Source organism: Podarcis tiliguerta, assembly GCF_965153285.1.
Source record: "Podarcis tiliguerta genome assembly, chromosome: 4".
NCBI lineage: Eukaryota > Metazoa > Chordata > Lepidosauria > Squamata > Lacertidae > Podarcis > Podarcis tiliguerta.
The window spans coordinates 80,730,955-80,755,900 of NC_139537.1; the positions used below are offsets into that span (position 1 = coordinate 80,730,955).

General features: G+C 40.1%; 1 protein-coding gene across 1 annotated transcript in view; it reads right to left on the reverse strand.

Annotated features, from left to right (window-relative positions):
- The window catches only part of PCCA (propionyl-CoA carboxylase subunit alpha), a 223,970-nt gene that overhangs the window by 111,902 nt on the left and 87,122 nt on the right, over window positions 1-24,946 (reverse strand). The window contains exons 13-17 of the mRNA XM_083437796.1: window positions 24,618-24,761; window positions 23,201-23,275; window positions 16,695-16,763; window positions 15,144-15,219; window positions 638-748 (exon numbers count right to left, since the gene is read on the reverse strand). Coding sequence (XP_083293922.1) covers window positions 638-748; window positions 15,144-15,219; window positions 16,695-16,763; window positions 23,201-23,275; window positions 24,618-24,761 — 475 coding nt within the window. The remainder of the gene's footprint in view (window positions 1-637; window positions 749-15,143; window positions 15,220-16,694; window positions 16,764-23,200; window positions 23,276-24,617; window positions 24,762-24,946) is intronic.

Genomic DNA, 24,946 nt, shown 5'->3' on the forward strand with positions numbered 1-24,946 from the left:
GAGGAAGCGTGCAGCCTGTCTGTTGCTCTTTGGGGCTGGGGGGTGTGAATAATATTTTTTTCCTTGATTTCCCCCTCTAAAAACTAGGTGCGTCCTGTGGTCTGGTGCGTCCAATAGAGCAAAAAATACGGTAAATGGTTTATTAGTGTAAATGAAATAAATTAAGAATGCTCTTCCAGCTCTTGGTAAATCTTTGGGACTGAATAAGTACCCAACTTGCCATCATGCAGACTTCCAATGAGAAATAGATTCCTGGAACACAATGTAGTCAATGCTTTCACAAAATGCCAGCATTTATTAACAGCATGCCAGACTTTACTAGCTGAGGATGGGTTCGGAACCAGGCCACTCTCTTAAATCAACAGATCTTGCTATGGAAAAAAAATGTTTCGCTTCAAAGCAACATCGACTGGGTTCCAGAAACCCAACTTGAATTTTCGTCTCCTTGGAAGTTGAAGGAAACAATTGCCTTAATTTTCAAATACACTATTATTTCTAAAAGTAAAATTAGGGAGACCAAAAAAACAAGTTCAAAGAATAATTAGAAAACCATTTCAGAGGAAATTTTCACACATGACCCCACCTCCAGCCATCCCTGCTCCCAACCAAATGCTTAACATTTCCATTAAGGACCAACCTTTAAAGCCATCAGGATAGACGTCTGGAAGAAATTTTGTGTTGATGTCTCCCTGGACAAAGCGTGGATGGATGATCACTTCCCGTAGTAATGCAATATTGTGGGCCACACCTGGAAGCACAGTAATATTTAGACATCTTAGATTATTAATGAATGCTGAAATAACAAAGGGTACCTGGAATAGAATGGACATGCTCTGCAGAGATATTTGGAGTGCTGGTGTTTGGAGTAGGATGACAACTCAGAGCACTCTAACAATAATGAAAGTTCCAGATGCAAAATGTATGGATAAATGTTATTTTACAGTATTGCACTGTCATTCAGCTTGGAACTTACAGCTGCACACAACAAATATTCAAGTGGTGCACATAGCCAAGTTAAATCTGCCTATGCTTTTTCTGCAACAGGAAACAATATCACACTGGACAGAATTCTACAGGTCAGAACAGAAAAGGATATTTAGGCTTTCTGTTCCTCTACTTGAGGACTATGAACAGTCTTTCTGTGTTCACTTTGGGCTGAAACATTTCTAAGCCATTTTCTCCTATATTGTGATATTATTATTGTTATTGTTATTTTATGTTGTTCTTCCCCCTTAAACACTGAGACACAGCCTATACATCTTACTGATACAGTTTAAGAACCAATTCTTAAACAATGAACACTTCAAAACTTGTTATTTTGTAAAATGCTGGGGATATGATTAAGCTAAGTCAGTCTATGAACCACCTGTTAACTTTGAAACTCACATTCCCATGTCAACTGCAGTAAAATATTTGTAACTGGACTCTGCAGTCAAAATAACTTTTAATACCATTGAATCAAACATAATCCACATTCAGGGTAACAAAAATCCCCAGACAAACATGTAAGATTAAGGAAGTAATATATAGATATTCAACTTGTAAATACGAAAAGCCACCGATGAAAATACTGCAATACATATTTGTTTCCTGAGTGCAAATTCAGCAGTTATGCACATAATGCCACACGTTCCGAGACTGAGTAAATGCTAAAAAACACAATCCACTTTTTTATTTCTTGACCAAACTGCTGTAAGATCCCTGGTGATATGATAGCTGATGACTAATGACAGGGATCTCTTTTTCTATTGATTGCCCCAAGAACTAAAATCAAATATTACTTTTATTCATGCCAAACTATGTGGAGAGAAATCAGAAGAGGACCTAGTATCATGAAAATGTAAATAAGCACTTTAACATGCAATTTTCCCTTTCCGTAAGAGCTCACAAGTCTATCTTCAGCTATTTCTAACACCACATTTGGGAGGCTTAAGCAAACCTACTCCACCAAACGACTTGAAAGCCGTGGTGCTCTAGCCTCAATCACAACGTTCCTAAGACTTCAGAAATTTCAAAGTATGATTTGCAGTTTAGCTTGACCTCAGCGAAAGTTCACAAGGTATCCCCCATCTGTGTGAATAACTATGAGGCTACAGAAATCTGGACCCCTATAGGAGTTTACTCTTGGCTACCTGCTGCTTCCAAAACACCAGCCAGACATTAACCCCACATTCTCACAGGATCAAACAGAGGCCAGTCTCCATGCGCACTGAACTATATATTACATCCATCGTGCAATGATATTTCCTTCTGTACCACATTTGGTAATCCAAGCAGCTGAGACCAAAGCCACAAAAACTGGAAACATAATGAAATCTGTAACTTCTGTACTGTTCATTCACAATGCCAAAAAACCGGGGGAGACACAGAAAATAAGAATGATGTTGCAGATTTGTTCTATGTCCCAAGAAGCGGATGGGACACACACAAATGGTAAGATTTGCCTGGGTAACGGGGACGATGGACACAAAAGCTTGGATTTGCATGGTAAACGTTCCCTTCCTTTTTTTATTCCACACAGTATAATAAGGTCTCTCTCTCTCTCTCTCTCTCTCTCTCTCTCTCTCTCTCTCATTTATTCAATTTATTAGTCATTTGACAGTTTCCAAGCACTTACAAGTTTTAAAATCATGAAGCACGGCAGAAATTCAGTACAAAAGAACAATACATCACAACAAGAGATACACAATAACCCATAAAACAACCCGAACAAAATAGAAAAAACCCACACTCAATAGACAGGAGAATAATCATAATCCAACAAATTCCCAAGAAAATAGATTAGTTGAAGAAGGAGTGTTGGTGAGGGGACCAGGTAGACACCAACTTTCAAAAATTTAATACGCATTTTCCCGCTAGCTGTTCTGTGGCCACGGCTGGTAACCACTAATACAAGATTTAAGCAGGGCATCCCTACTTCCCTAGTCCCAATCACTTCTAATGCACTAGACCAGAGCGCCCCAACTTTTCATACCAAGTGGCCTGCAAGAATACTTCAACACTGAACCTGCGGGCAGCACACTGTTTTGTCATGCTGCCTTCCCAAACCAGCTAAGCAAGGCGCTGGGCTTGGGGAAGGATGCATGAGGCTCTGGCACCTCCTTCTCAAAGCTGGAAAAACACTAACTAGGCTTTGGGACGGAGGTGGGAGGATTCAAGGACCCTGTCAGAGCCCTCACACCTTCTTCCCAAAGCCCAGCACCTCACCCAGCTTGGGGAAGGCAGCACAAGGGCAATGGGGGGCATCAAATGTTGCAGTAAAGGTAAAGGGACCCCTGACAGTTAGATCCAGTAGCGGATGACTCTGGGGTTGCGGCGCTCATCTCGCTTTATTGGCTGAGTGAGCCGGCATACAGCTTCAGGGTCATGTGGCCAGCATAACTAAGCCACTTCTGGCGAACCAGAGCAACACACGGAAACGCCCGCCGCCGGAGAGGTACCTATTTATCTACTTGCACTTTGACGTGCTTTCGAACTGCTAGGTTGGCAGGAGCTGGGACACAGCGACAGGAGCTCACCCCATCGCAAGGATTCGAACCACCGACCTTCTGACTGGCAAGCCCTAGGCTCTGTGGTTTAACCCACAGCGCCACCGGCATCCCATAAATGTTGCAGAGGGCTTCCAAAAAAGGCCTCTGGCCGATCCTGCACCAGACTGTGAAACAATGAAGGCTGTTGGAATGAACAGCCAGTACGAACTAGCAAAACATTTTATCTCCTATCTCCAAAACAGAACTGAAGCAACAATTTATCAACAACTTTAAATAATGGGGGAAAGAGGGGGAGGAATGAAAAGATTTGCCCATATGTCCTTTATCACCGGAGTCTTTATATTTATCATGGAATCATACACATTGTAAAAAATTATACATAAATGGTATGAATGTGGTGATCTACAAGTCATAGAATTTAATTAGTAAAATTCAGAATAAGCCTGACTGTTGTACCTCATCATTCATGGGAAACATTCTTCAGTGTAAATATTTACTGACACTAAACATATTCTGTGTTGATTAGCCCTTTTTACAATATTAAGCTTCTGTCAACTTGACATTCACAAAACACAAATCTGCATTTATCCATGTAAACTTAATTGGTGTCCTACATGTCTCTCCATAGATAAACAATTCAATATATTTAACTTGCTGAGAATTTTAATTGTGTTAAGTGGAATGGAAAGAACTTTATTTGCATAGTTATTAGTTGCAAAAGCATTAAATTCATTTTTATGAGAGATTTAAATTGCATAATGATAATTGAGCTTTGCTGCTTTGAAAGACTATCTTAGAAATGAACTGTACATGTTGGCATTTAATAGGTATTCCATTTTATTCAAATAGTACTAAAGGGAAAAAGACAAGAGAATTAAGATCTGTTGCATTCAGCCTCTTGAAAATCATTACGAAAAATAAGTGAAGGAAAAACAACGTTCAGTGCCAACAATGTAAATCCATGTTCACTGCAAAAATGTCGTGCTTGAATCAATGTGCCATTTGTCAAATACAAACATACAGCCCATATCGCTTGGACCTATATGAAATAAGCTTATGGAAGATACATTTGATTTTGTAATTATATTCAGGTTGACATCCTTCTAAAATTTCAATACAACTTACACTTAACTCTCAATACTGCAACAGTAAAGGTAAAGGTAAAGGGACCCCTGACCATTAGGTCCAGTCATGGCCGACTCTGGGGTTGCGGTGCTCATCTCGCTTTATTGGCTGAGGGAGCTGCTGTACAGCTTCCCGGGTCATGAGCTGGGATGAAGCAACGGGAGCTCACCCCGTTGCGGGGATTCAAACCGCTGACCTAGGCTCTGTAGCTGCAACAGTTGTTGTTGTTTTGTCGTTTAGTCGTGTCCGACTCTTCGTGACCCCATGGACCAGAGCACGCCAGGCACTTCTCTATTCCACTGCCTCCCGCAGTTTGGTCAAATTCATGCTGGTAGCTTCGAGAACACTGTCCAACCATCTCGTCCTCTGTCGTCCCCTTCTTCTTGTGCCTTCCATCTTTCCCAACATCTGGGTCTTTTCCAGGGAGTCTTCTCTTCTCATGAGGTGGCCAAAGTATTGGAGCCTCAGCTTCACAATCTGTCCTTCCAGTGAGCACTCAGGGCTGATTTCCTTCAGAATGGAGAGGTTTGATCTTCTTGCAGTCCATGGGACTCTCAAGAGTCTCCTCCAGCACCATAATTCAAAAGCATCAATTCTTCGGCGATCAGCCTTCTTGATGGTTCCATACATCACTACTGGGAAAACCATGGCTTTAACTATACAGACCTTTGTTGGCAAGGTGATATCTCTGCTTTTTAAGATGCTGTCTAGGTTTGCCATCGCCTTTCTCCCAAGGAGCAGGCGTCTTTTAATTTCTTGACTGCTGTCACCATCTGCAGTGATCATGGAACCCAAAAAAGTAAAATCTCTCACTGCCTCCATTTCTTCCCCTTCTATTTGCCAGGAGGTGATGGGACCAGTGGCCATGATCTTCGTTTTTTTGATGTTGAGCTTCAGACCATATTTTGCGCTCTCCTCTTTCACCCTCATTAAAAGGTTCTTTAATTCCTCCTCGCTTTCTGCCATCAAGATTGTGTCATCTGCATATCTGAGGTTGTTGATATTTCTTCCGGCGATCTTAATTCCAGCTTGGGATTCATCCAGCCCAGCCTTTCGCATGATGAATTCTGCATATAAGTTAAATAAGCAGGGAGACAATATACAGCCTTGCCGTACTCCTTTCCCAATTTTGAACCAATCAGTTGTTCCATATCCAGTTCTAACTGTAGCTTCTTGTCCCACATAGAGATTTCTCAGGAGACAGATGAGGTGATCAGGCACTCCCATTTCTTTAAGAACTTGCCATAGTTTGCTGTGGTCGACACAGTCAAAGGCTTTTGCATAGTCAATGAAGCAGAAGTAGAGGTCTTTCTGGAACTCTCTAGCTTTCTCCATAATCTAGCGAAAGTTTGCAATTTGGTCTCTGGTTCCTCCGCCTCTTCTAAATCCAGCTTGCACTTCTGGGAGTTCTCGGTCCACATACTGCTTGAGCCTTCCTTGTAGAACTTTAAGCATAACCTTGCTAGCGTGTGAAATGAGTGCAATTGTGCGGTAGTTGGAGCATTCTTTGGCTGCCCTTCTTTGGGACTGGGATGTAGACTGATCTTCTCCAATCCTCTGGCCACTGCTGAGTTTTCCAAACTTGCTGGCATATTGAGTGTAGCACCTTAACAGCATCATCTTTTAGAATTTTAAATCGTTCAGGTGGAATACCATCACTTCCACTGGCCTTGTTATTTGCAGTGCTTTCTAAGGCCCATTTGACTTCACTCTCCAGGATGTCTGGCTCAAGGTCAGCAACCACACTACCTGGGGTGTACGAGCCATCCATATCTTTCTGGTATAATTCCTCTGTGTATTCTTGCCACCTCTTCTTGATGTCTTCTGCTTCTGTTAGGTCCTTACCACTTTTGTCCTTTATTATGGTAATCTTTGTACGAAATGTTCCTTTCATATCTCCAATTTTTTTGAACAGATCTCTGGTTCTTCCCATTCTGTTGTTTTCCTCTATTTCTTTGCATTGCTCGTTTAAGAAGGCCTTCTTGTCTCTCCTTGCTATTTTTGGAAATCTGCATTCAATTTCCTGTATCTTTCACTATCTCCCTCGCATTTTGCTTGCCTTCTCTCCCCAGCTATTTGTAAGGCCTCGTTGGACAGCCACTTTGCTTTCTTGCATTTCCTTTTCATTGGGATGGTTTTCGTTGCTGCCTCCTGTATAATGTTGTGAGCCTCCATCCATAGTTCTTCAGGCACTCTGTCCAGCAAATCTAAATCCTTAAACCTGTTCCTCACTTCCACTGTATATTCATAAGGGATTTGATTTAGATTGTATCTTACCAGCCCAGTGGTTTTTCCTACTTTCTTCAGTTTAAGCTTGAATTTTGCTATAAGAAGCTGATGATCTGAGCCACAGTCAGCTCCAGGTCTTGTTTTTGCTGACTGTATAGAGCTTCTCCATCTTTGGCTGCAGAGAATATAATCAATCGGATTTTGATGCTGCCCATCTGGTGATGTCCATGTGTAGAGTCGTCTCTTGTGTTGCTGGAAAAGAGTGTTTGTGATGACCAGCTTGTTCTCTTGACAGAACTCTGCCTTTGCCCTGCTTCATTTTGATCTCCAAGGCCAAACTTGCCAGTTGTTCCTTTTATCTCTTGATTCCCTACTTTAGCATTCCAATCCCCTATAATGAGAAGAACATCCTTCTTTGGTGTCATTTCTATAAGGTCTTGTAAGTCTTCATAGAATTGGTCAATTTCAGTTTCTTCAGCACCAGTAGTTGGTGCATAAACTTGGATTACTGTGATGTTAAAAGGTCTGCCTTGGATTCGTATCGAGATCATTCTATCATTTTTGAGATTGCATCCCATTACAGCTTTCGCCACTCTTTTGTTGACTATGAGGGCCACTCCATTTCTTTTACGGGTTTCTTGCCCACAGTAGTAGATATGATGGTCATCCGAACTGAATTCGCCCATTCCTGTCCATTTTAGTTCACTGATGCCCAGGATGTCAATATTTATTCTTGCCATCTCATCTCATTTTTGACCACATCCAACCTACCCAGGTTCATGGCTCTTACATTCCAGGTTCCTATGCAATATTTTTCTTTACAGCATTATGTGTTAAAGATTACCTCCATCCCACAAAATTCTATGGCTTTTAGCAACAGCTCCTTAGCATGCAGTGTTAAGGGAGTCCTTGAACAGGCAGGAGAGGGATCAGCCGGGGGGGGGGGGAGTGGATTTGCATTGGGGCATCAGCAATAGGAGAAGGATTAACCTCTTCCAACACACGGTGCTCCCCTTCCCCCTCCAGAAGCCAAGGTGCTGCTCTTGATAATAGTTGCTTTTACTGCTAGCACATGCACAAGTAGTCAGAAACGGATTAACCAGGGGTCAGCAAACTTTTTCAGCACGGGGCCAGTCCACCGTCCCTCAGACCTTGTGGGGGCCCGGACTATATTTTGGGGGAGGAAAAGAACGAATTCCTATGCCCCACAAATAACCCAGAGATGCATTTTAAATAAAAGAACACATTCTACTCATGTAAAAACATGCTGATTCCCAGACCATCTGCGGGCCGGATTTAGAAGGCGGATTCGGCCCCCAGGCCTTAGTTTGCCTACCCATGGATTAACGCATTCAGCATCTACAGTGGCCCTTGACAATTATAAAGAGGTGTACCACAATGGAAAAGTTTATTAGGTACATGCAAGAGCTTGTGGAACTCCCCCGCCATCATTCTCCCTTTCTTTGCTGCAGCTCTTAATGTTCCCATTGTGCTCTCTAGAAACTTTTTTCTTTTTAAGGTTATTGGAGGATTTGTTTCCTGAAAAAGTCGGAAGCCTTGCTGCACGAGGAGGGTTCACCACTGAGCCCTCTAGACCAAAAGCTAACTGAGCTAGTACAAATAAATTGATGGTACCTCTGCATATACATCAATATACATATGTATCAATATGCCTAACAAAATTGCTTTTTCAGGTACAGAAGCTGGACGTGCAGTGCAATCCTAAGAATGTTTATTACAAGTAACCCCAGTTTTCAATACAGGAGCTTATGCTCCAGTAAGTATGTTTGTGATTTCTGCCTTGTTTCACTGCTTACGACCCACTGCCAGGAAGAGTTTAGACTATTTCATAAACAAGAAGCATGAAATTTGTGCAGAGGCAAGAAGCAAGTACTCAAAATAAATTCTTCTTCAATTCCTTTTCCTGGCATTTCCCCCCAGACTATTTTCTTATACTTTCCACACTGTTCCCACTACCACAGCTACACTTTATTTCTATTTAATCTACTCTGGGTCAGGTTCAGCCTTATTTCATATCTCCTTTTCTTTCTCCCTACTGTTAACCTCTCCTGCCCCCAAAGCTTCTGTTCTTTGAAATTTCTGTTTTTGTCTTCTCTTCTTCTTTTCTTCACTGTGCCCTGTAGTAATAATTCCTGATCTGCACCCCAATTGTTTTCAGCGCAGCTTCCATTCTATGATTTGCAACCAATGAAAGAAAGCTTGCTTTGATTTACCCCGGGTCTGTATTCCAACAGATTTAATGAAGATATATGTCTGTGCAGAGCAGGGGTCATGGGTGTGGAAACTATGAACATGTCCTACCCCTTTTAAAACACCCAAGTATAAATGGCCTGAAATTGAGGCTACATTCCCAGCAACAAGTGCAATACCATGGGACTAGATGCTTTGGAAAGGCACTCAAGGTCAATTGTAACTTGTCATGTTCTTACTACAGGCTGACACCAAATTGTGTCTACAATGGTATCTGTCACAAAATTTACTTTCCTTTCCTCCCCCCACCCCTGTCTATTAACTATCCTGGTACAAATATTCACGAGGTTTCCTTACATATGCACTTCATCATCTCAGAAGGGCAGGCTTCTGTTTTCAATTATTTTATCTCAAATGCTGTATGTGCACAATTGCATCCATGTACCTATGTGCAAGGACCATTGTGCAAGTTAATCTATTAATTTCAAATAATAATAATAATAAAATGAATGGAAGCTATATCAAGAACTCAGACCCTGGCGGTGGTTCTTGTTCAATGCTCCACACACCTCTCCTTTCAGCAAACTCTCATCAAATATACTGTGGCACACATGCACATAGTTACTGTGGCACATAGGTAAACGGTAAAGGTGATCCCTGACCATTAGGTCCAGTCATGGCTGACTCTGGGGTTGCGGCGCTCATCTCACTTTATTGGCTGAGGGAGCCGGCGTACAGCTTCCGGGTCATGTGGCCAGCATGACTAAACCGCTTCTGGCGAACCAGAGCAGTGCAGTGAAATGCTATTTACCTTCCCGCCGGAGTGGTACCTATTTATCTACTTGCACTTTGACGTACTTTCGAACTGCTAGGTTGGAAGGAGCTGGGACCGAACAACGGGAGCTCACCCTGTTGCAGGGATTCGAACCACCGACTTTCTGATCGGCAAGCCCTAGGCTCTGTGGTTTAGAATGCAGTGCCACTCGCACCCCCCTACATTTGTTCTTAAGATACCTCAAAATTTTGCATAAAAAACAAAAAGTAAGAGTACAGAATGTAATGCAGTCTGTACTTTCTATGGCTGATCAAACAAAAAAAAAATTTACCTCCAATATATAGGTATAGGAGGTATATATATATAGGAGGTATATTTACCTCCAATCTACGGAGAAAGGTTTTTCTTTTCCTCTAACACTATATTCTAGAGGTGTCCCCCAAATACAGAATCAGGGGCTTTCTAGAGCAGGAATGCTAAAGTAATGTATCTTGCTGTGGCTTGGTTGCAAATAATTTTGAGGACAAAATCACTTGCATCCACTTGGATCTTGATTCCGCCATTATAGCAGGTGAATCTCAAGGGGTGTCCAAAGCACTCTCTAGTCCTGTTGTACTGGATGAATTTCAGTCAGTAAGGCCTGAGGATATGGACAAGGTGCTTGGATCAGTCACTTGCGCTCTTGCCAATTTTATTCCATATGCTCTTTAACACCTACATGAAACCTTGAAGTGGGGTAATATTGTTCCAAGGCTATTGTTTTATTATGGCCAGAGGGCATTACATTGAATCTTAATTCTGTAAAGGTGTTCCACTAAGGAGTTACGGCAATTTCATCAAAATAGCTTTTTGAATATCTGACTTGATGTATGGATACATTCTAGAAAATCCTGAATAATGGATACTTAACTTATCAGTCAAAAAGTCCCATACATGAAAAGTCTTAATTGCAATATAGACATCAATTAGATCTAAGTCAACTGGCCATCCAGATCTCTAACAAGTGTACATAAAACAGCTACTTGCTTTTGAAAGTTTAAGGGAAAGCCGTACACTTTAGAAACCAAACATGAAGATGGCAAAGTTAGCCATCTTACGAAAAACTTAAAAGCTAGACTTGTATCCTGGCACAGATTAAGTACAAATAATAGTATTTGTACTTAACAATATAAAATGCTCTTCATTTTCTGGAATACTGGCATTTGTTATGAAATTAAACCAGACTCAGATAAAGCCAAGATGGGCCATTTGGGGGGTAAATTATAATAATAATTATTTATTACATTTGTATACTGCCCTGCATAAGCAGATCTCACGGCGGTTCACAACTTAAAATTACAAGATAAATTAAATACAAGATAAATTACAGTAAATTAAGCCTGGTTTTCCCCCATGTTCCTGTCAGACATTCTCCTGGGGAATTTGAATAACTGGCAGGAGAAACATGACTCGATACTCAGCCATGATAGGAGTGGGGGCAGGAGATCAGTGATCTTTTCTACAAGGGCTATGAATATATTTGGGAAGATTTCATTACATTGATGTCATTCATCGAGAGCAGGTATGAGCTACTATAGACTTTTGAGTCTTTACAGTAACAGCAGCAAACACAAGTCCCCTAGCAGCACAAAACCTAGGCCAGACACTTTTTGCAAAATTATCACCATATTAGCAGGGTTCTACTGTGTCACTAGCCAAGGGATTAGCTAAGGAAAACCTGACTCTAGTTGGCACACCTCCCAGAATTCCTTGCCCAGAAATCCAGAATTTTCCACAGGAGCATTTTTGGTTTTCAACATTTGACACTTTTATGTTATACGCCAAAGAAAGGAAGGGTGGAGATTCTGTCTTTGATGCATAATGATACAATGATCTCAGACTGTATGTTCGTTCCATCCATATTTTTCCCCATATCGTTGAGGATTCTAAAGAAAAAATTCACAACTCATTTATGGATGAAGTAAAGATTACAGGACACATTAAGCCTTACCCATCACTCCTGTCGCTGTGTGTGAAATCTTCTACAAATTCAGTAAAGTGTCGTGTTCAGAATAAAGCATGCAAAACGGTAACATCCGTGCTGACTAAGCACAATTGTGCTATTTTGTTCATCTGAATAACTTATCTTCAGTAAAGGGTATGCTTTTCTGTTGCCAATTAAAAAAACTACACAGGCTTGAACACTTTGAAGATTTTTAATTACCCTAAATAAAACAATGTAAGGCAATGTAAAAGAAACTTGTCCTCTGAATCTGAAGAGCCAGTATGAATTTGAGAGCCAGTATGGTGTAGTGGTTAAGAGCGATAGTCACGTAATCTGGGGAACCGGGTTCGCGTCTCCGCTCCTCCACATGCAGCTGCTGGGTGACCTTGGGCCAGTCACACTTCTCTGAAGCCTCTCAGCCCCACTCACCTCACAGAGTGTTTGTTGTGGGGGAGGAAGGGAAAGGAGATTGTTAGCCGCTTTGAGACTCCTTACAGGGAGTGAAAGGCGGGATATGAAATCCAAACTCTTCTTCTTCTTCTTCTTCTGAAGGCAATAATGCATCTGAATACCAGTTGCTGGACATTACAGGCGGGGAGAGTGCTCCTGTGCTTGAATCCTGCTTGCTGGTTTCCCCAAAGGCATCTGGGTGGCCACTGTGAGAACAGAATGCTGTACTAGATGGGCCACTGGCTTGGTCCAGCAGGCTCTTTTTATGTTAATTCATGATGCGTTCCTTCCACACAGGCTACAGGCTACATTGATTCAAGAATGCAAACCATTTCCCCCATGCACTTGGTTCTCCTTGACGATTAAAATAGTTTGGTTATTTGATCCAGAATGGACATGTGCTATAAAATATCATCAAATTCAAAGATCTGCACTTTTTAATTTAAAAAAAATCACAGGTATTGCATCTAAGTCATGTGCAATGTAGGCCCACTGAAATAAATGGACAGGCTAGTCATGCCAAACACCATTTATTTCAATGAATGGCATTCAACATTAGTCCAACTCAGAGCAGACCCACTGAAGTTACTGGACATAACTTAGATTCATTAACTTTAATGGGTCTACTCTGAATGGGACTTTGCTGAATAAAACCCAATGGATCTGTTGTGAATGTGACATAGTTGGATACTACCCATAGTAAAATATATTTTGGAAAAAAGCAGATCCTATTCTTATCCTGAATATCTTTGCTTTACTTTTTGCTCTAGGCAATTTGCTTCTTTTTTAGTCAAATTTAGCAAAATACAATGCACAGCATTCTCCCCTTCATCCAATATTATAGCCATTAACCTCTTATATTTAAAATAACATCACTGGCGCAGTATGCTGCTGTGTCTGTAACACAAATCTTTCTGCATTAAAAAAAATTAGTGATCTTTAGCAGAGCCTTTGGGCTGTTGCAGAATTCAGGATTCCAACCAATGCCAATCAGGCCAATCAGGGTTAGAGAAATCAGAAATATGTTTTGCAAACTGGAACAGTCAACAGAACATGTAGCTTTACTTTGGTTCAGTTTTGTTTAAAACAAACAAATCACTCTTTTAAAATTTCCACGCAATATAAACATACAATCCTATTTTAGAGTTCATACTCCCAATGGAATATTCTTCAGTTAGGAAAATCCTTAAGGCACTTTTGGGAACACAAGTTTGATCCCAGGCTCCAAATGTGCTCTAATATGTGCACTGAGTTCCTAGCAACAATGGGCTTCCCTTTCACTCCAACATCAGACACAAACCTGCAGTTGACACCAACATTGTAGTGATTTAGGAACTCAACATGTGCCAAAAAACCTTAGCTCCCATGTGCATGAGGGTCAGGGCAAGTATGTTTTATATTAGCACTAAAAATAAAGCCAGATATTATTTTGGCTATTCTTGCGCCTTTGGCCAAATGCTGCGTTCTGATTGTGTATGGAACTGAGAATCTTTGTGATTCAGATGACAACTGTCCAATTGAGCCGCATTTTTACAGCAGACCCAAAAAAAAAATGCTGTACACCTAAGAACCACGTTAGAAAAACAAGAAAAGGTAAGAAGTACAATTTCGCCAGGATTTTTCAGCAGTTGGATGGATTTCATTAAAGACAGAAAGAGACTTGTTGAAGCTCTCGGGTTACTGGTCTCTTCTTTCTGTGAAAAGGTCACATAAGCAGTGGAGAAGTGGGAAAGGGGAGCGGGCTTTCTATATTTCTTTCTTTTAATGCACTGATTTATTGGAGTTTAGCAATGGGGGTTATGTGGAAAGACATCAAGCAACTGGAAATCCTGCAGTGTTGGATTTACACGGTTATCTCTAATGGAGAAAAGTAAACCTCAGAAGGAGACAACTTGCTTTGAGAGATGAGGAAAATGACACTACTCCACCGAAAATCCTGTTTCTAAATATTATCCCATCACTGTCTTTACCAACTGGTAGGCAAACACTAATAAATACACATAAAAAGAATTGGGAGAAGGAAGGAATATACATTATTTGCATGTGACTGCAAATGTCCTGTTATACCCTGGCCTGCATTCCATAAACATTTTTTTATCAGAAAGTACACCTTCCAAGCTTACAGGTTACTGCTAAAATGCCAACTTTGAAGCAATAGCTCTTTCCACATGTGACGTTTCCTAGTGGCAGTTTGATAACATCAACATCAAAAATAAATCAAAGCTGAAGGAAAAGACAAGCTAATAAAAACAGTAGGCGAGGGGGAAATTTTCATATTACTCACAATATAGCAAAGGCTACATGCCGCGGCTCAAACAGGACAGAATGAGGAACAGAACTCTGGGAGCTAAGAAACTGTGGGCCAAATAATCAGAACTGCCAGATATAGGGAAATAGGAGGTCTAATTACTTTTATTTTTGTTTTGCAAAACGTATATATCGTTTAATTGTGCTAAAATCTCCATACAGCTTAACATAAACATTTAAATTATTCAAAACTTTAAAAAATAAGTAAAATTGACAGTAGAAAGATTCAAACACATCCACACCCACATGCCTGAATAAGCTTACCTGAATAAAATGTTTGGAGCAGGCATTGAAAAGAGTCAATTTTCTGGCACTGGTATAATCTAGTGTAGCTATTTTGCATATAGAGTTATTTATCTGGTAAGAAAACTGTGTCACTTTGTGTAGTATTAAATTTTTAAGAATGCAAAATAGTAAAATGTGTAAATTAAAGCAGCCTGATGTGCCACAAAACAAACAAACCAAATATTTTTTCCTTAATTTAACACAATTTTCCTTGAATTTGTCAAACTAACATTTGCAAAGCTTTTTCAGAGACAATTGCATTAGAATCCCATATTACTGAATTTACCTCTAATAACGTAACTATCCAAGGCCTCTTCCATTCTTCGCAAAGCTTCAGCTCTATTGGATCCATAGGTGATCAGCTAAAGCACACATACACAAAATGATATATAAAAATGATATATAAAAATTTAGGACCATCAAAATATTATTTGGTGGTAGAGGTTTATAATTTTCAGTTTTTAATGCGATTTAAAAATGTTTTTAACACTTTTATTGTTTTATCTCTTGTTGGCCATTCTAGGCACCTTTGGGAGGAATGCCAAGATATAAATTTAGCAAATAAACATTTTGAGACTATCCAATGCTTTCTTTAAAGGTAAGGAAGATGGCGCAAAATCACCATATCCACCACATGTTTAGTTACCTTCATGCCAAATGGTCACTATGGCACATGCCTTTGAGTTATGTGTATTTCGCACTTTTGATATGAGCGACAATGAGATCATTTCCTGGTGAAAAACTGAGACTGACAGTGGCGGTCTACAAACTCCAGTGTTTCTCCTGCACAGCAAACCTCAGTTGGGACTCCTTGCTTTATCAGGGAGTTCAGCCAATGAAACCAGTAGGGAGTTGACTTGAACACAGGTGGTGAAGTGTATACAACAAAAGAAAAGTAGGAACCCATTTGTGTGATGGCAGTGAAATCGTCCTCTAGCATTTAAAAAAAAGCACCAAAAAAAAAAAAAAAAAGCTGTCCAGCAAAGCACTTCTAGGTGGTAACAAGATTTCAACAAGACCCTACAACCCTTGGATATTAGAACCCAAGTAATTATTATTGGTTCAGACCTTGATGCCAATATTGGTACAGTTCCTCCTCTAGTCTTAGTTCCTTCAATTGGTTTCAGCTGATGTGGCCTATGGATATGGGCTTTAAGGGATTCAGCCTGCCACAAGGATTCTTAACCCCTACCCAAACTAAGCCTCCTAGTTGTATATTGTGCTCAAATAGGCTTAGTTTGGTCAGACTGAGCACACACTTCCAGAGTTAACACGAAATACATTACTTCTGGTAAATGAGCCACCATAGCTGCTAGAGGGCTGTAAACCTGTGTCCCAGGCTTTTTTACTCATCCACCCATGTGAAACCAAGGAGTGAATTGTTTGTCGGATGTGAAATTTTATTCAGCTCTCCTACTACACTACAAAAACCAGGAAACATGGGGATCACGAAACTATGGTTAATTTGTTTCTGGTTTAATTGTGGCTCAAAGCAATGGCTCAATGCACTGGCAAAAGTTTTGTTTATATCTTGCCTTATTAAACTGAGAAATGATCCCCTGGACACAGCCAGTGTTTTCCCTGGATTTCACATTATGACAAAGAATTTAAGAGTTTCCATCTTTTAACTGTTTAAGGGGGTAGATACACTTTCATTTTTGAATGTTTACCTTGATAAGAAAAAAAGGTTTTTTTGTTATTAAAACAACTTTTACTACTGAAATCCCTGAAGCTATTTTAACCCAAACACCTGCCGCATATTTTTGCCTGAAACAGTATAATGTCACCAAACATTATATATAATTTTTTTTTAACTAGGGAAAAGTACTTAACTCACTTTTGAAATCATAGGATCATAATAAATGCTGATTTCACTTCCTTGCTGTATGCCACTATCAACGCGTACCTACAAAAGAGTGAGACAAAAGAATATTACCACAGGCAAAAGAAGAGCCAGGGTCAAGAGTCGGCATAGTACGGCAACAGCTCAGGGCCCACAGACTGGCAGAGGGCCCGCTGCTGACTTCAGACGATGGTCCAGTTTCCTGTTTCACAATGGGAGAGGTGTCCAGTTGCAGCAAAAAGTATGCACACAAATTCACACTCTGCTGCCTCCTCTAAGCACACTCCCACTAAGATACGAGAGGTTGCCTCAAAAGCCCCTGTAACAATTGCTGAACCTCTAGGGCAAACATCTTGTTTCTTGTTGGGACTTGAGAGAAAGGGGCACAATAATGTACTCCTTGGAATACAAGTTAATTACTGCAAAGCTCCTTCTTGGCATCTCTTAAACTGGGAAATGGATGCCTGCCTCCAGAGGTCCATTTAATCATACATCTCCTATTTTGGAAGAATCCTTCATGCTCCAAGAAGCCAAAGGGGGGGCTTGGCCTCCCAACATCATGATGGCCCCAAAATATCTCTTCCAAGAGGAAAATGAAGTGTGTTTCAGAGAACTCTGAGAGACAGCAAGGTCACATTTCTGCTGGGAGGAACTTCTGGAAAAAGCAATGCTATAACTCTCCTGCAGATTTTTAATCCTCAATGGAGCTAAAAGGAGTACAAAACAGTTTCTGTTGTGTCCTTCCCAATGAGTGGGTAAAATGGAGACTTAATGCGGATGTAGTAAGTGTGTGTGTGTTTATAAATAAAGTGATTGGAGGAAGAGTATAGAATGTAAGAGTGTAAAAGTGAGCAAAGACAAGAACAGAGTGGTGTAGGGGTCAAGGAGACAGAGCTCTGATGAGGAGAGAGAGCTGTATAAGGCAGATTCAACAAGTAAAGAAGTGAGGGGCGAATGTTCCACAAAAAACCCACAGTCATGGGCAAGTTATCTTTATTAGCAGTCCATCGGCCAACATTATTTCAGTTTACAAACCTTCCTAGAAGTATTTATATGCTGACACTATTCTTTCTCTTCAAAGTCCAACTTTAAAAATAAGACATTTACAGAGGACCGGGTTTTGCAATTCTTAGATCCAAAATTTTTCGTTGTCCAATTTAACTAGTGCCCCACCAAAATGCCCATGTAACTGATATATTGCATTAAAACTCTACGTAAATGCATCATCTGGGCCTCACCCCAGAAGGGCTGCTGCAGAAACTTTAAAGTTCTGCTTATCAGCTCTATAGAAATACCAATACTCTAGCTTTCATGTCTGCAACACTTTCTTTTTCTTCCTCACTCTCATCTGTAGCATATTTTTCTTCTGATGATAGCATTCCCCTGAGGATTTAATGTTTACACAGCTTTTTCCATGGCTTTGCTTTATAAGGATACAGCTGCAATTAAAGTTCTGATTCTGCAACTCTTGTGGAGGGAGGAGGGGGAAAACACACACACAGGGAGACAAGATATGTCTTTGAAGAACCTGATAGCTGTTAGTCAGCCAACAAAATTCAGTATTACTGTTGATCTTTGTTTTCTTCTCTTGGTTTGATTTCTGCAAGAGTGGCACTGAGGTTATCCATATAAAAGTTTCAAAATGACTAATTCCTGAATAAATATTTGTTAAGATTGTTGCTTTTGAAATCTGGATAGCACACTGCTCACAACACCAACAGGATAATTCAAGGCCATTCTGGTAATCTTAAAAAGAAACACCAAATGGGACTTGCTGGAGTGGAAGAGGTTTAATATGAAATACTCTGCTTGGGTTTGGCAGGGAGGGGGAAATGGGGCTTAGAAACTCCCTTCAATCTTCACCTGGGGGAAGGAACCCTTGTAATAAAACAGCAGCTCATCTGTCTGCAGCAAGGCAGAAAGAGGTCAACCCAACGGCTGTTAGGCTTTTAGATTTTAATTTAGGCAATTATCAAGGGGCCAGATGTAGAACCTCTTGTCTACAGTATCCACATGAGGTCACACTGATGACTTTATTATCCAAATGACATGTCCTAATAGGCTTTATTCTCTGCAATGAAAACTGCATCACATTTTTTTCCTGGTAGAAAAAAAAAAGATAAACAGTGCCTTTATCATAGTAAGAGTACATCTTCATTAATGCAGGCTGCATAACTGTAATGGCAGTTGTCAAGCACTTTCATCAGAAAAATCTCAAAATATCTCAAAGATACTCAGTAATCAGCATGATGGTTTTAGCTATCCCCATGCCATGGAGGAAAAGAAAAACAGGAAGTATTGAAAGGTCATGAGCATCGTTGTAGAGAAGGAAACTGATTATGTGAGGTGTTTTGTATCATCGTCAATTTAAAAAAATTATCACCTAAATAGAAACCTAACCAAAACAAGCTAAGGTTGGGAAAAGTTCAGCCTTCCATCACCAGCAATGTAATGTTTGCAATCATCAACCTTTCCTCCCCCAAATATCCACAATAGGAACTATCAGAAACAGGTCAAGAAACTGCAGAGAGAAGAAGGCATAATTCCACAAGAAATACAGAATTAACGTCTCATTATATTTAAGACTCAAAAGCCTTGCAGCAAAATAGTGGCCACAGTTTGGTATCTACATAAGTTTGGGGCTCCAAAAATGCAAAATTATTGTTCAGGCTTAACATATCAGAACTTATTCATAAACATGAATACATTATTCATAAACAAGATTGTCAGTTAAGTTCTTCAGAAACACCAAATATGGAATACCATGTTTGTACATTCACAGTCTTTTTAGGTTCCCATGCTATCTATGCTGTCTACTATTCTAACACAAGTTGGAAACTAGTACAACGTACTTTTAGTCATTTAGCTGTTCTTTATATACAGAGAACAGGGTGAAATTCCTGGCGACATCTCTCTCCGGCCTTGAAATTTTTTTTTTAAACCTCTCAATTCTTCTGACTCACAAGAGCAGTAGCTTCTTTTCTTTAGCCACAAGATGTGGAAATAAATGGTTAGAGAGGGTCAAAACTGACAATAACTAAAAAGAAATAATAAGCCAGTTAACAATCTGACTGCGCACAGCCTCCATGCACAATCTGACAACAGTGTTTCACTGTGTTACCTAATTGTCAGTGTAGAATATTCCTCTTATGTAGCTCAAGCCAATACTGAATTCATTCTGTCCCATATGGATGCCTAGGTGTCTGTTCAATACAGGAACTGTCCACAATTAGGAGGATGATAGAAATCTAGAGCATTCTGCTTAAAATCATATTGGAGAAACAAATGCACGTTTATGATGGAGCAAGGTGACAGTTATATCAGCACACCACCAGAAAGCAGTTAATTATGTCCAAATTGCAGGCAAACATGTTCACTGTAGTATGCTCTATTCACAAAAAATAGCTCCTTTTGTTGCACTTGTAAATCTGGCTATTTTGAGTTCTAAAAGCAGCCACTGCCTATGCGGTTATTCAGTTAGAATGATAAAAGAAATGTGTGTTTCTGTATGCTTTGGGGCAAGGAACTTAAAACACAAATGCATCAAGATCAACACTACGGTTAAAATAAAAGCAGATGGGCTGGCCTCTCCTCAGCTACAGTATGAGGTGTGAGGCAAGGTAGGAATATACATAATGGAGATGGTTACAACACCACCACAGAAATGGATAGATAGATGAGTTTTGCATCATGCACACACAAGCAATGACACCACATCAGGACTCAAGTTCTCTGTTTCATACCAGATGCGTAGGAATGAAATGCTGGTAGTCAAATTGTAAGCCAAAACTATTCCAACTAATTTGTACATGCCGCCCCTCTTCCGCTTCCCCATTTTTATTACTTCATGTGTGCCAGGGCTGAGATCCAGCAGTAAACAAGCTACTTTAGACCCTCCTTAAGTAAAAATATCTAGAAGCACAAGGTATGGCAGCTATCATTTATAGGAATGGCCAATAATGGAATTCAACGTTAAGGCATAAGGTAGTGTCTTATTCCATGCCTTCCTTTCATCATGCACTGTCTACATCAGTGTTTCTCAAACTTGGGTCTCCAGGTGTTTTTCGGACTACAATTCCCATCATCCCTGACCACTGGTCCTGCTAGCTAGGGATGATGGGAGTTGTAGTCCAAAAACAGCTGGAGACCCAAGTTTGGGAAACACTAGTCTACACCTTCAATTTAAAGCATAAACAAACATCCCATGTCAATGCTCCTATGCCAAAGGTAAACTCACAGAGCAATACACGCACCCAAAACCTTCCTCTGAGAAGCTGGGCTTACAATAAAATGTTGCCGCATGGAGCACGTGCTCAGTGTTACAGTCATTCAGTCCTCCTCACTACTCCTTTCTTATTCCCTCCCACCAGCCTTGCCATCCCTGCCCACAATAAACAATCAGCACTCCATAGCTGTAGGGCATACTCAGTTCAAGTTGGGGAGTTTTGGGGACTCTATCCACAACTCAGGGCTTGTATTTTATTTCATTTCAATTATTATTCTTCTGCAACACTTGAGGTTCCCGCAGACCAGCTGATACCTCCTCTTGTGTGTGGATGGTGTCGTTTTGGTGACATAAAGATCCACACTTACTTCTGAACATTAAAAATAAGAGTGAATTATCGTGTATCAGAAAGAAAATGCTATGGCTTTTGCCATATAATTCAACTTTCTGAATCAAATCGCTTCCCACAGTTGTCAGATTAATGTCTTCATTTCGAAAGTTCTCTTTCAGCATAAAAAAAGACAAGCAAACAGTTTGCAAACGGGGGGGGGGGGGGATCACTGCTCTGTTTTTAACAAAATGGTGGCACTACACAGAAATAGAAAGGAAAAGGCCCAGCCACGCTGTATGAGATCCTCAAAACCATTACTCTTAGGCTTCCAGGATAATTAAAATTTCTTCCCTCAGTACCACGATGGGCCACGTGAATCTATCAGGCATCTCCCACCCTTCATTTTCAATTCACCTCTCCCCCTAAGAACAAATCCCAACCCGCCATGTCTACCTGACAAGTGACAGCCCAATCTGATTAAATGCTTGCAAAGGAGAGGACTCATGGGCCTCCATGACAGGCCAAAAGTGATCACCATGGAGATACATAATTACAGCTGTCAACGCATCTACTGTCCTGCTGGCATCAATTTGATTGCTCCCAGCAATAATGATAGACAAAGCTTAGTATGCACTCTCTTGCACCCAATCACTTTGTCTATTCCGTGGTCCATTTAGCTGACATGCAACATTCGCACAAGCAAATAACAGCAGTAAGCAGAACATTTAAGGCATTTTAATTGTTTTTTTTTTTCTTTCTCTGGATGGCTCACAAGTGCAAATGTTATTACATAAAACTCCTGCTGCAGCATTAATTGAAGAAAGATTTGGTGGGACAAAGACTGTAGGGGGTACAGTTTGTCCATTATCACTTGTACTTTCAACAGGTCTCATGTTTAGAAAATTGCAAATTGCAAAAACTTGCAAGGGCAAAATATTTGACATCCTGTTAGCTATTACAACATGGTGAAAAACCTCAACCTGCCCCCAGAGTAATTACTGAAAATTATTTCTTAGTTCATTTGGGTTTCATTAAATATGCTTAAGATACATTCCCTCTGTAATAGCTGGGGGTTTTTTTTATCTTCCATTCAACATCACATAGTGCCTGCTAAACCTTGACAATTTGTATTTCTCCTTTTAAGCTTTGAACACAGCATGGAGCCTTAAAGCCCAAGAAAGGGTCAGGTCCTCTCTAGGAAGCATATGGGCAAAAACAATTTAAGAAGTGAAATAAATCCTATATCCAATAACATCACCAAATTTAGGATCCGGCCTGTAATCTTATGCCATTTTTTCCATGCAAGTAATCATGGTAAATCATCATATTCACAGATGGTATCGGCTTGTCATTTCACAAAGCCGACACCATGCCATATATACACACTTATTACTTTGACTACCTTGATTATACAGAACAGAAGAGATGCCCTTGTCTTTTTTGTGCTGGTTGTTAAACAACCACTCTAAACAGACAGTCTACAACACTGAAATGTGTAATAATCACTTTTCATCAACTGTAGTAAATTGCGTTTGGTCTCTAAAGCTTGAAAGCTAAACAAATAGGACCACTCCTCTTTGGGGCATTTAGCACTTTGCAGGGACAGGCAATTGAACATTTTATTTTGCAGCTTGATCTTCTAGTTATAGTTACTGCTGCTCTAAAAACCAGGATTATAGGACAGATATCGCAAAAGTATAAATAATGGGTTGGTAGAATAGCTCCCTTTTTAAAAGCCAAATCCTATTTCTTTTTGACTGTATCATATTTCTAATTACTGCAAGCTAACAGAATCTAACTCCGTCTCCCTTAGTTAATAAACGAGTTTAAGGTGGCTTGTTTTAAGCAGCACTGAACATGAACGACTTCTAGTGAATTCAATGAGATCTGTGGTTTCTTAGTGCCTGTGAAAATGAGAAACAAGGAAACATAAGAATTACTTACATTGGGCACATGCAGCGGCTCTTTGTACTGAGACAATCTACCAATAGATGGCAGACCAAAAGATTTGTAGGGATCCTAAAATGAAATTCAAACACAGGGAGGTATTAACTTTGTAAGACAAAGCACAGGAAACAAGGTTAAGTCACTGGGAAGCCAACGGTTTCCTCCACTTTAATTTTCAACCAACTATATTTTGTTTTCAAAATGACTTATTTTGGGGGGATATGAATTTGCTTCTTCCATTCAAGTCATGGAAGGTTTGTTAAAGCTAAAAACCTTCCTGCTGTGCCTTTATTAAGCCAAGGGCAATCTTTCTAAGAGAAGGCACAATAGTAGGGGCACAGACAGAGAACAAAAACACATAACACAAAAAGAAAATCCGAAAAAAACACAGACGAGCATTCAAGCTTCAATGTTTTCAGGATCACAACCCAAATAATTCACTAACACTTAATATATTTAAGGAACAACATAGTGCATAAATGCATGATTCTGCGGTGGTCAGTGTGAGAGTTGGAAAGTTTCTGTCCACCATTACAGTGTTAAATTCTCCGTTCAAAATCCCAGCTTGTCTTTATTTGATGAACACACAGAGACTGGACACAGAATCAATTAATGGCAGTACCAAAACCACTAGTAATATTAATATCACCTTGTGTTATTTTAATGTTAATATTTTTAACCGCTTTGTAAACAAGTTGTACTTTGGGATTCACACAAGGTAATGTGTAGTGAACGTTAAGGGGAAAAAAATCAACCACCCACACCCCTAAATGCCAGGGAGAGACATACAACACTGTTCAAACAAGGGAAAGGCTGTAAAGAAATGAATGAAAACACACACACACATTATAGAAACTGAAGATAACTGCCCAAAGCATTCACATTCATATTAGGAAACTAAAGTTGAGAATATTTCAGGCAAAGTCTTGGTTTCAAATCTCAGCAGATCGGTGTGCAAAAGTTTGGTTGGTTAGTTCTAAATAAAGAGGATCGTTTTTGTGTGGGGTTTTTTTAAAAAAGTAATTGGCAGCCACTATACTATCTAGTCATACTGAACATGTGGGGCAACCACTTGACCTTTCCAGAGGATCCACTTGAAAAATAGCAAAGCTAGCACGAGTTCATAAGAAAGCTCATGTTGAAATATCTCGTGTTGAAATATTGTATGAAACTGCTAAAACATGGCATGACTGCAAAATACTCTTCTTCCAAATGTGGTATATAATTCCCGCCCCCGCCCCCAATCTTTGCATAAAGAAAGCAAAAAAAGAAACGCTACTCAAAAACCTTAAATCTATTACGTCACATGAAACGGATCAAGCTGAAAGACACAGTCTTGGGTGGTTTGCTACACCTGGCACTAACAGCTTCTTACACAGCCGTTAACCCTCCCAGACGTTAACAGTTATTTTACCTCAGCATATACTCGACATTCAACCGCCCAGCCGTTGATAGGAATATCAGCCTGTTTGTGCCTCAGAGGGTAACCCTTGGCAACACGGATCATTTCTTGGACTAGGTCCAGACCGGTAATGCATTCTGTGATGGGATGTTCAACCTGCAAGGTCAAGAACTGTCAGTCAGTACATAACAAAACAACTAAATTCTCCCCACCACCCAATAAAACAAAAAATACTGAAAACTCAAAAGGGGGTAATTTACAATAACGGCCATTCTTCTTGTCATATAGCTACTCAGGAGAGCAAGTCCTGCATTCCAGATGTATTGCAGAAATCAGACAGA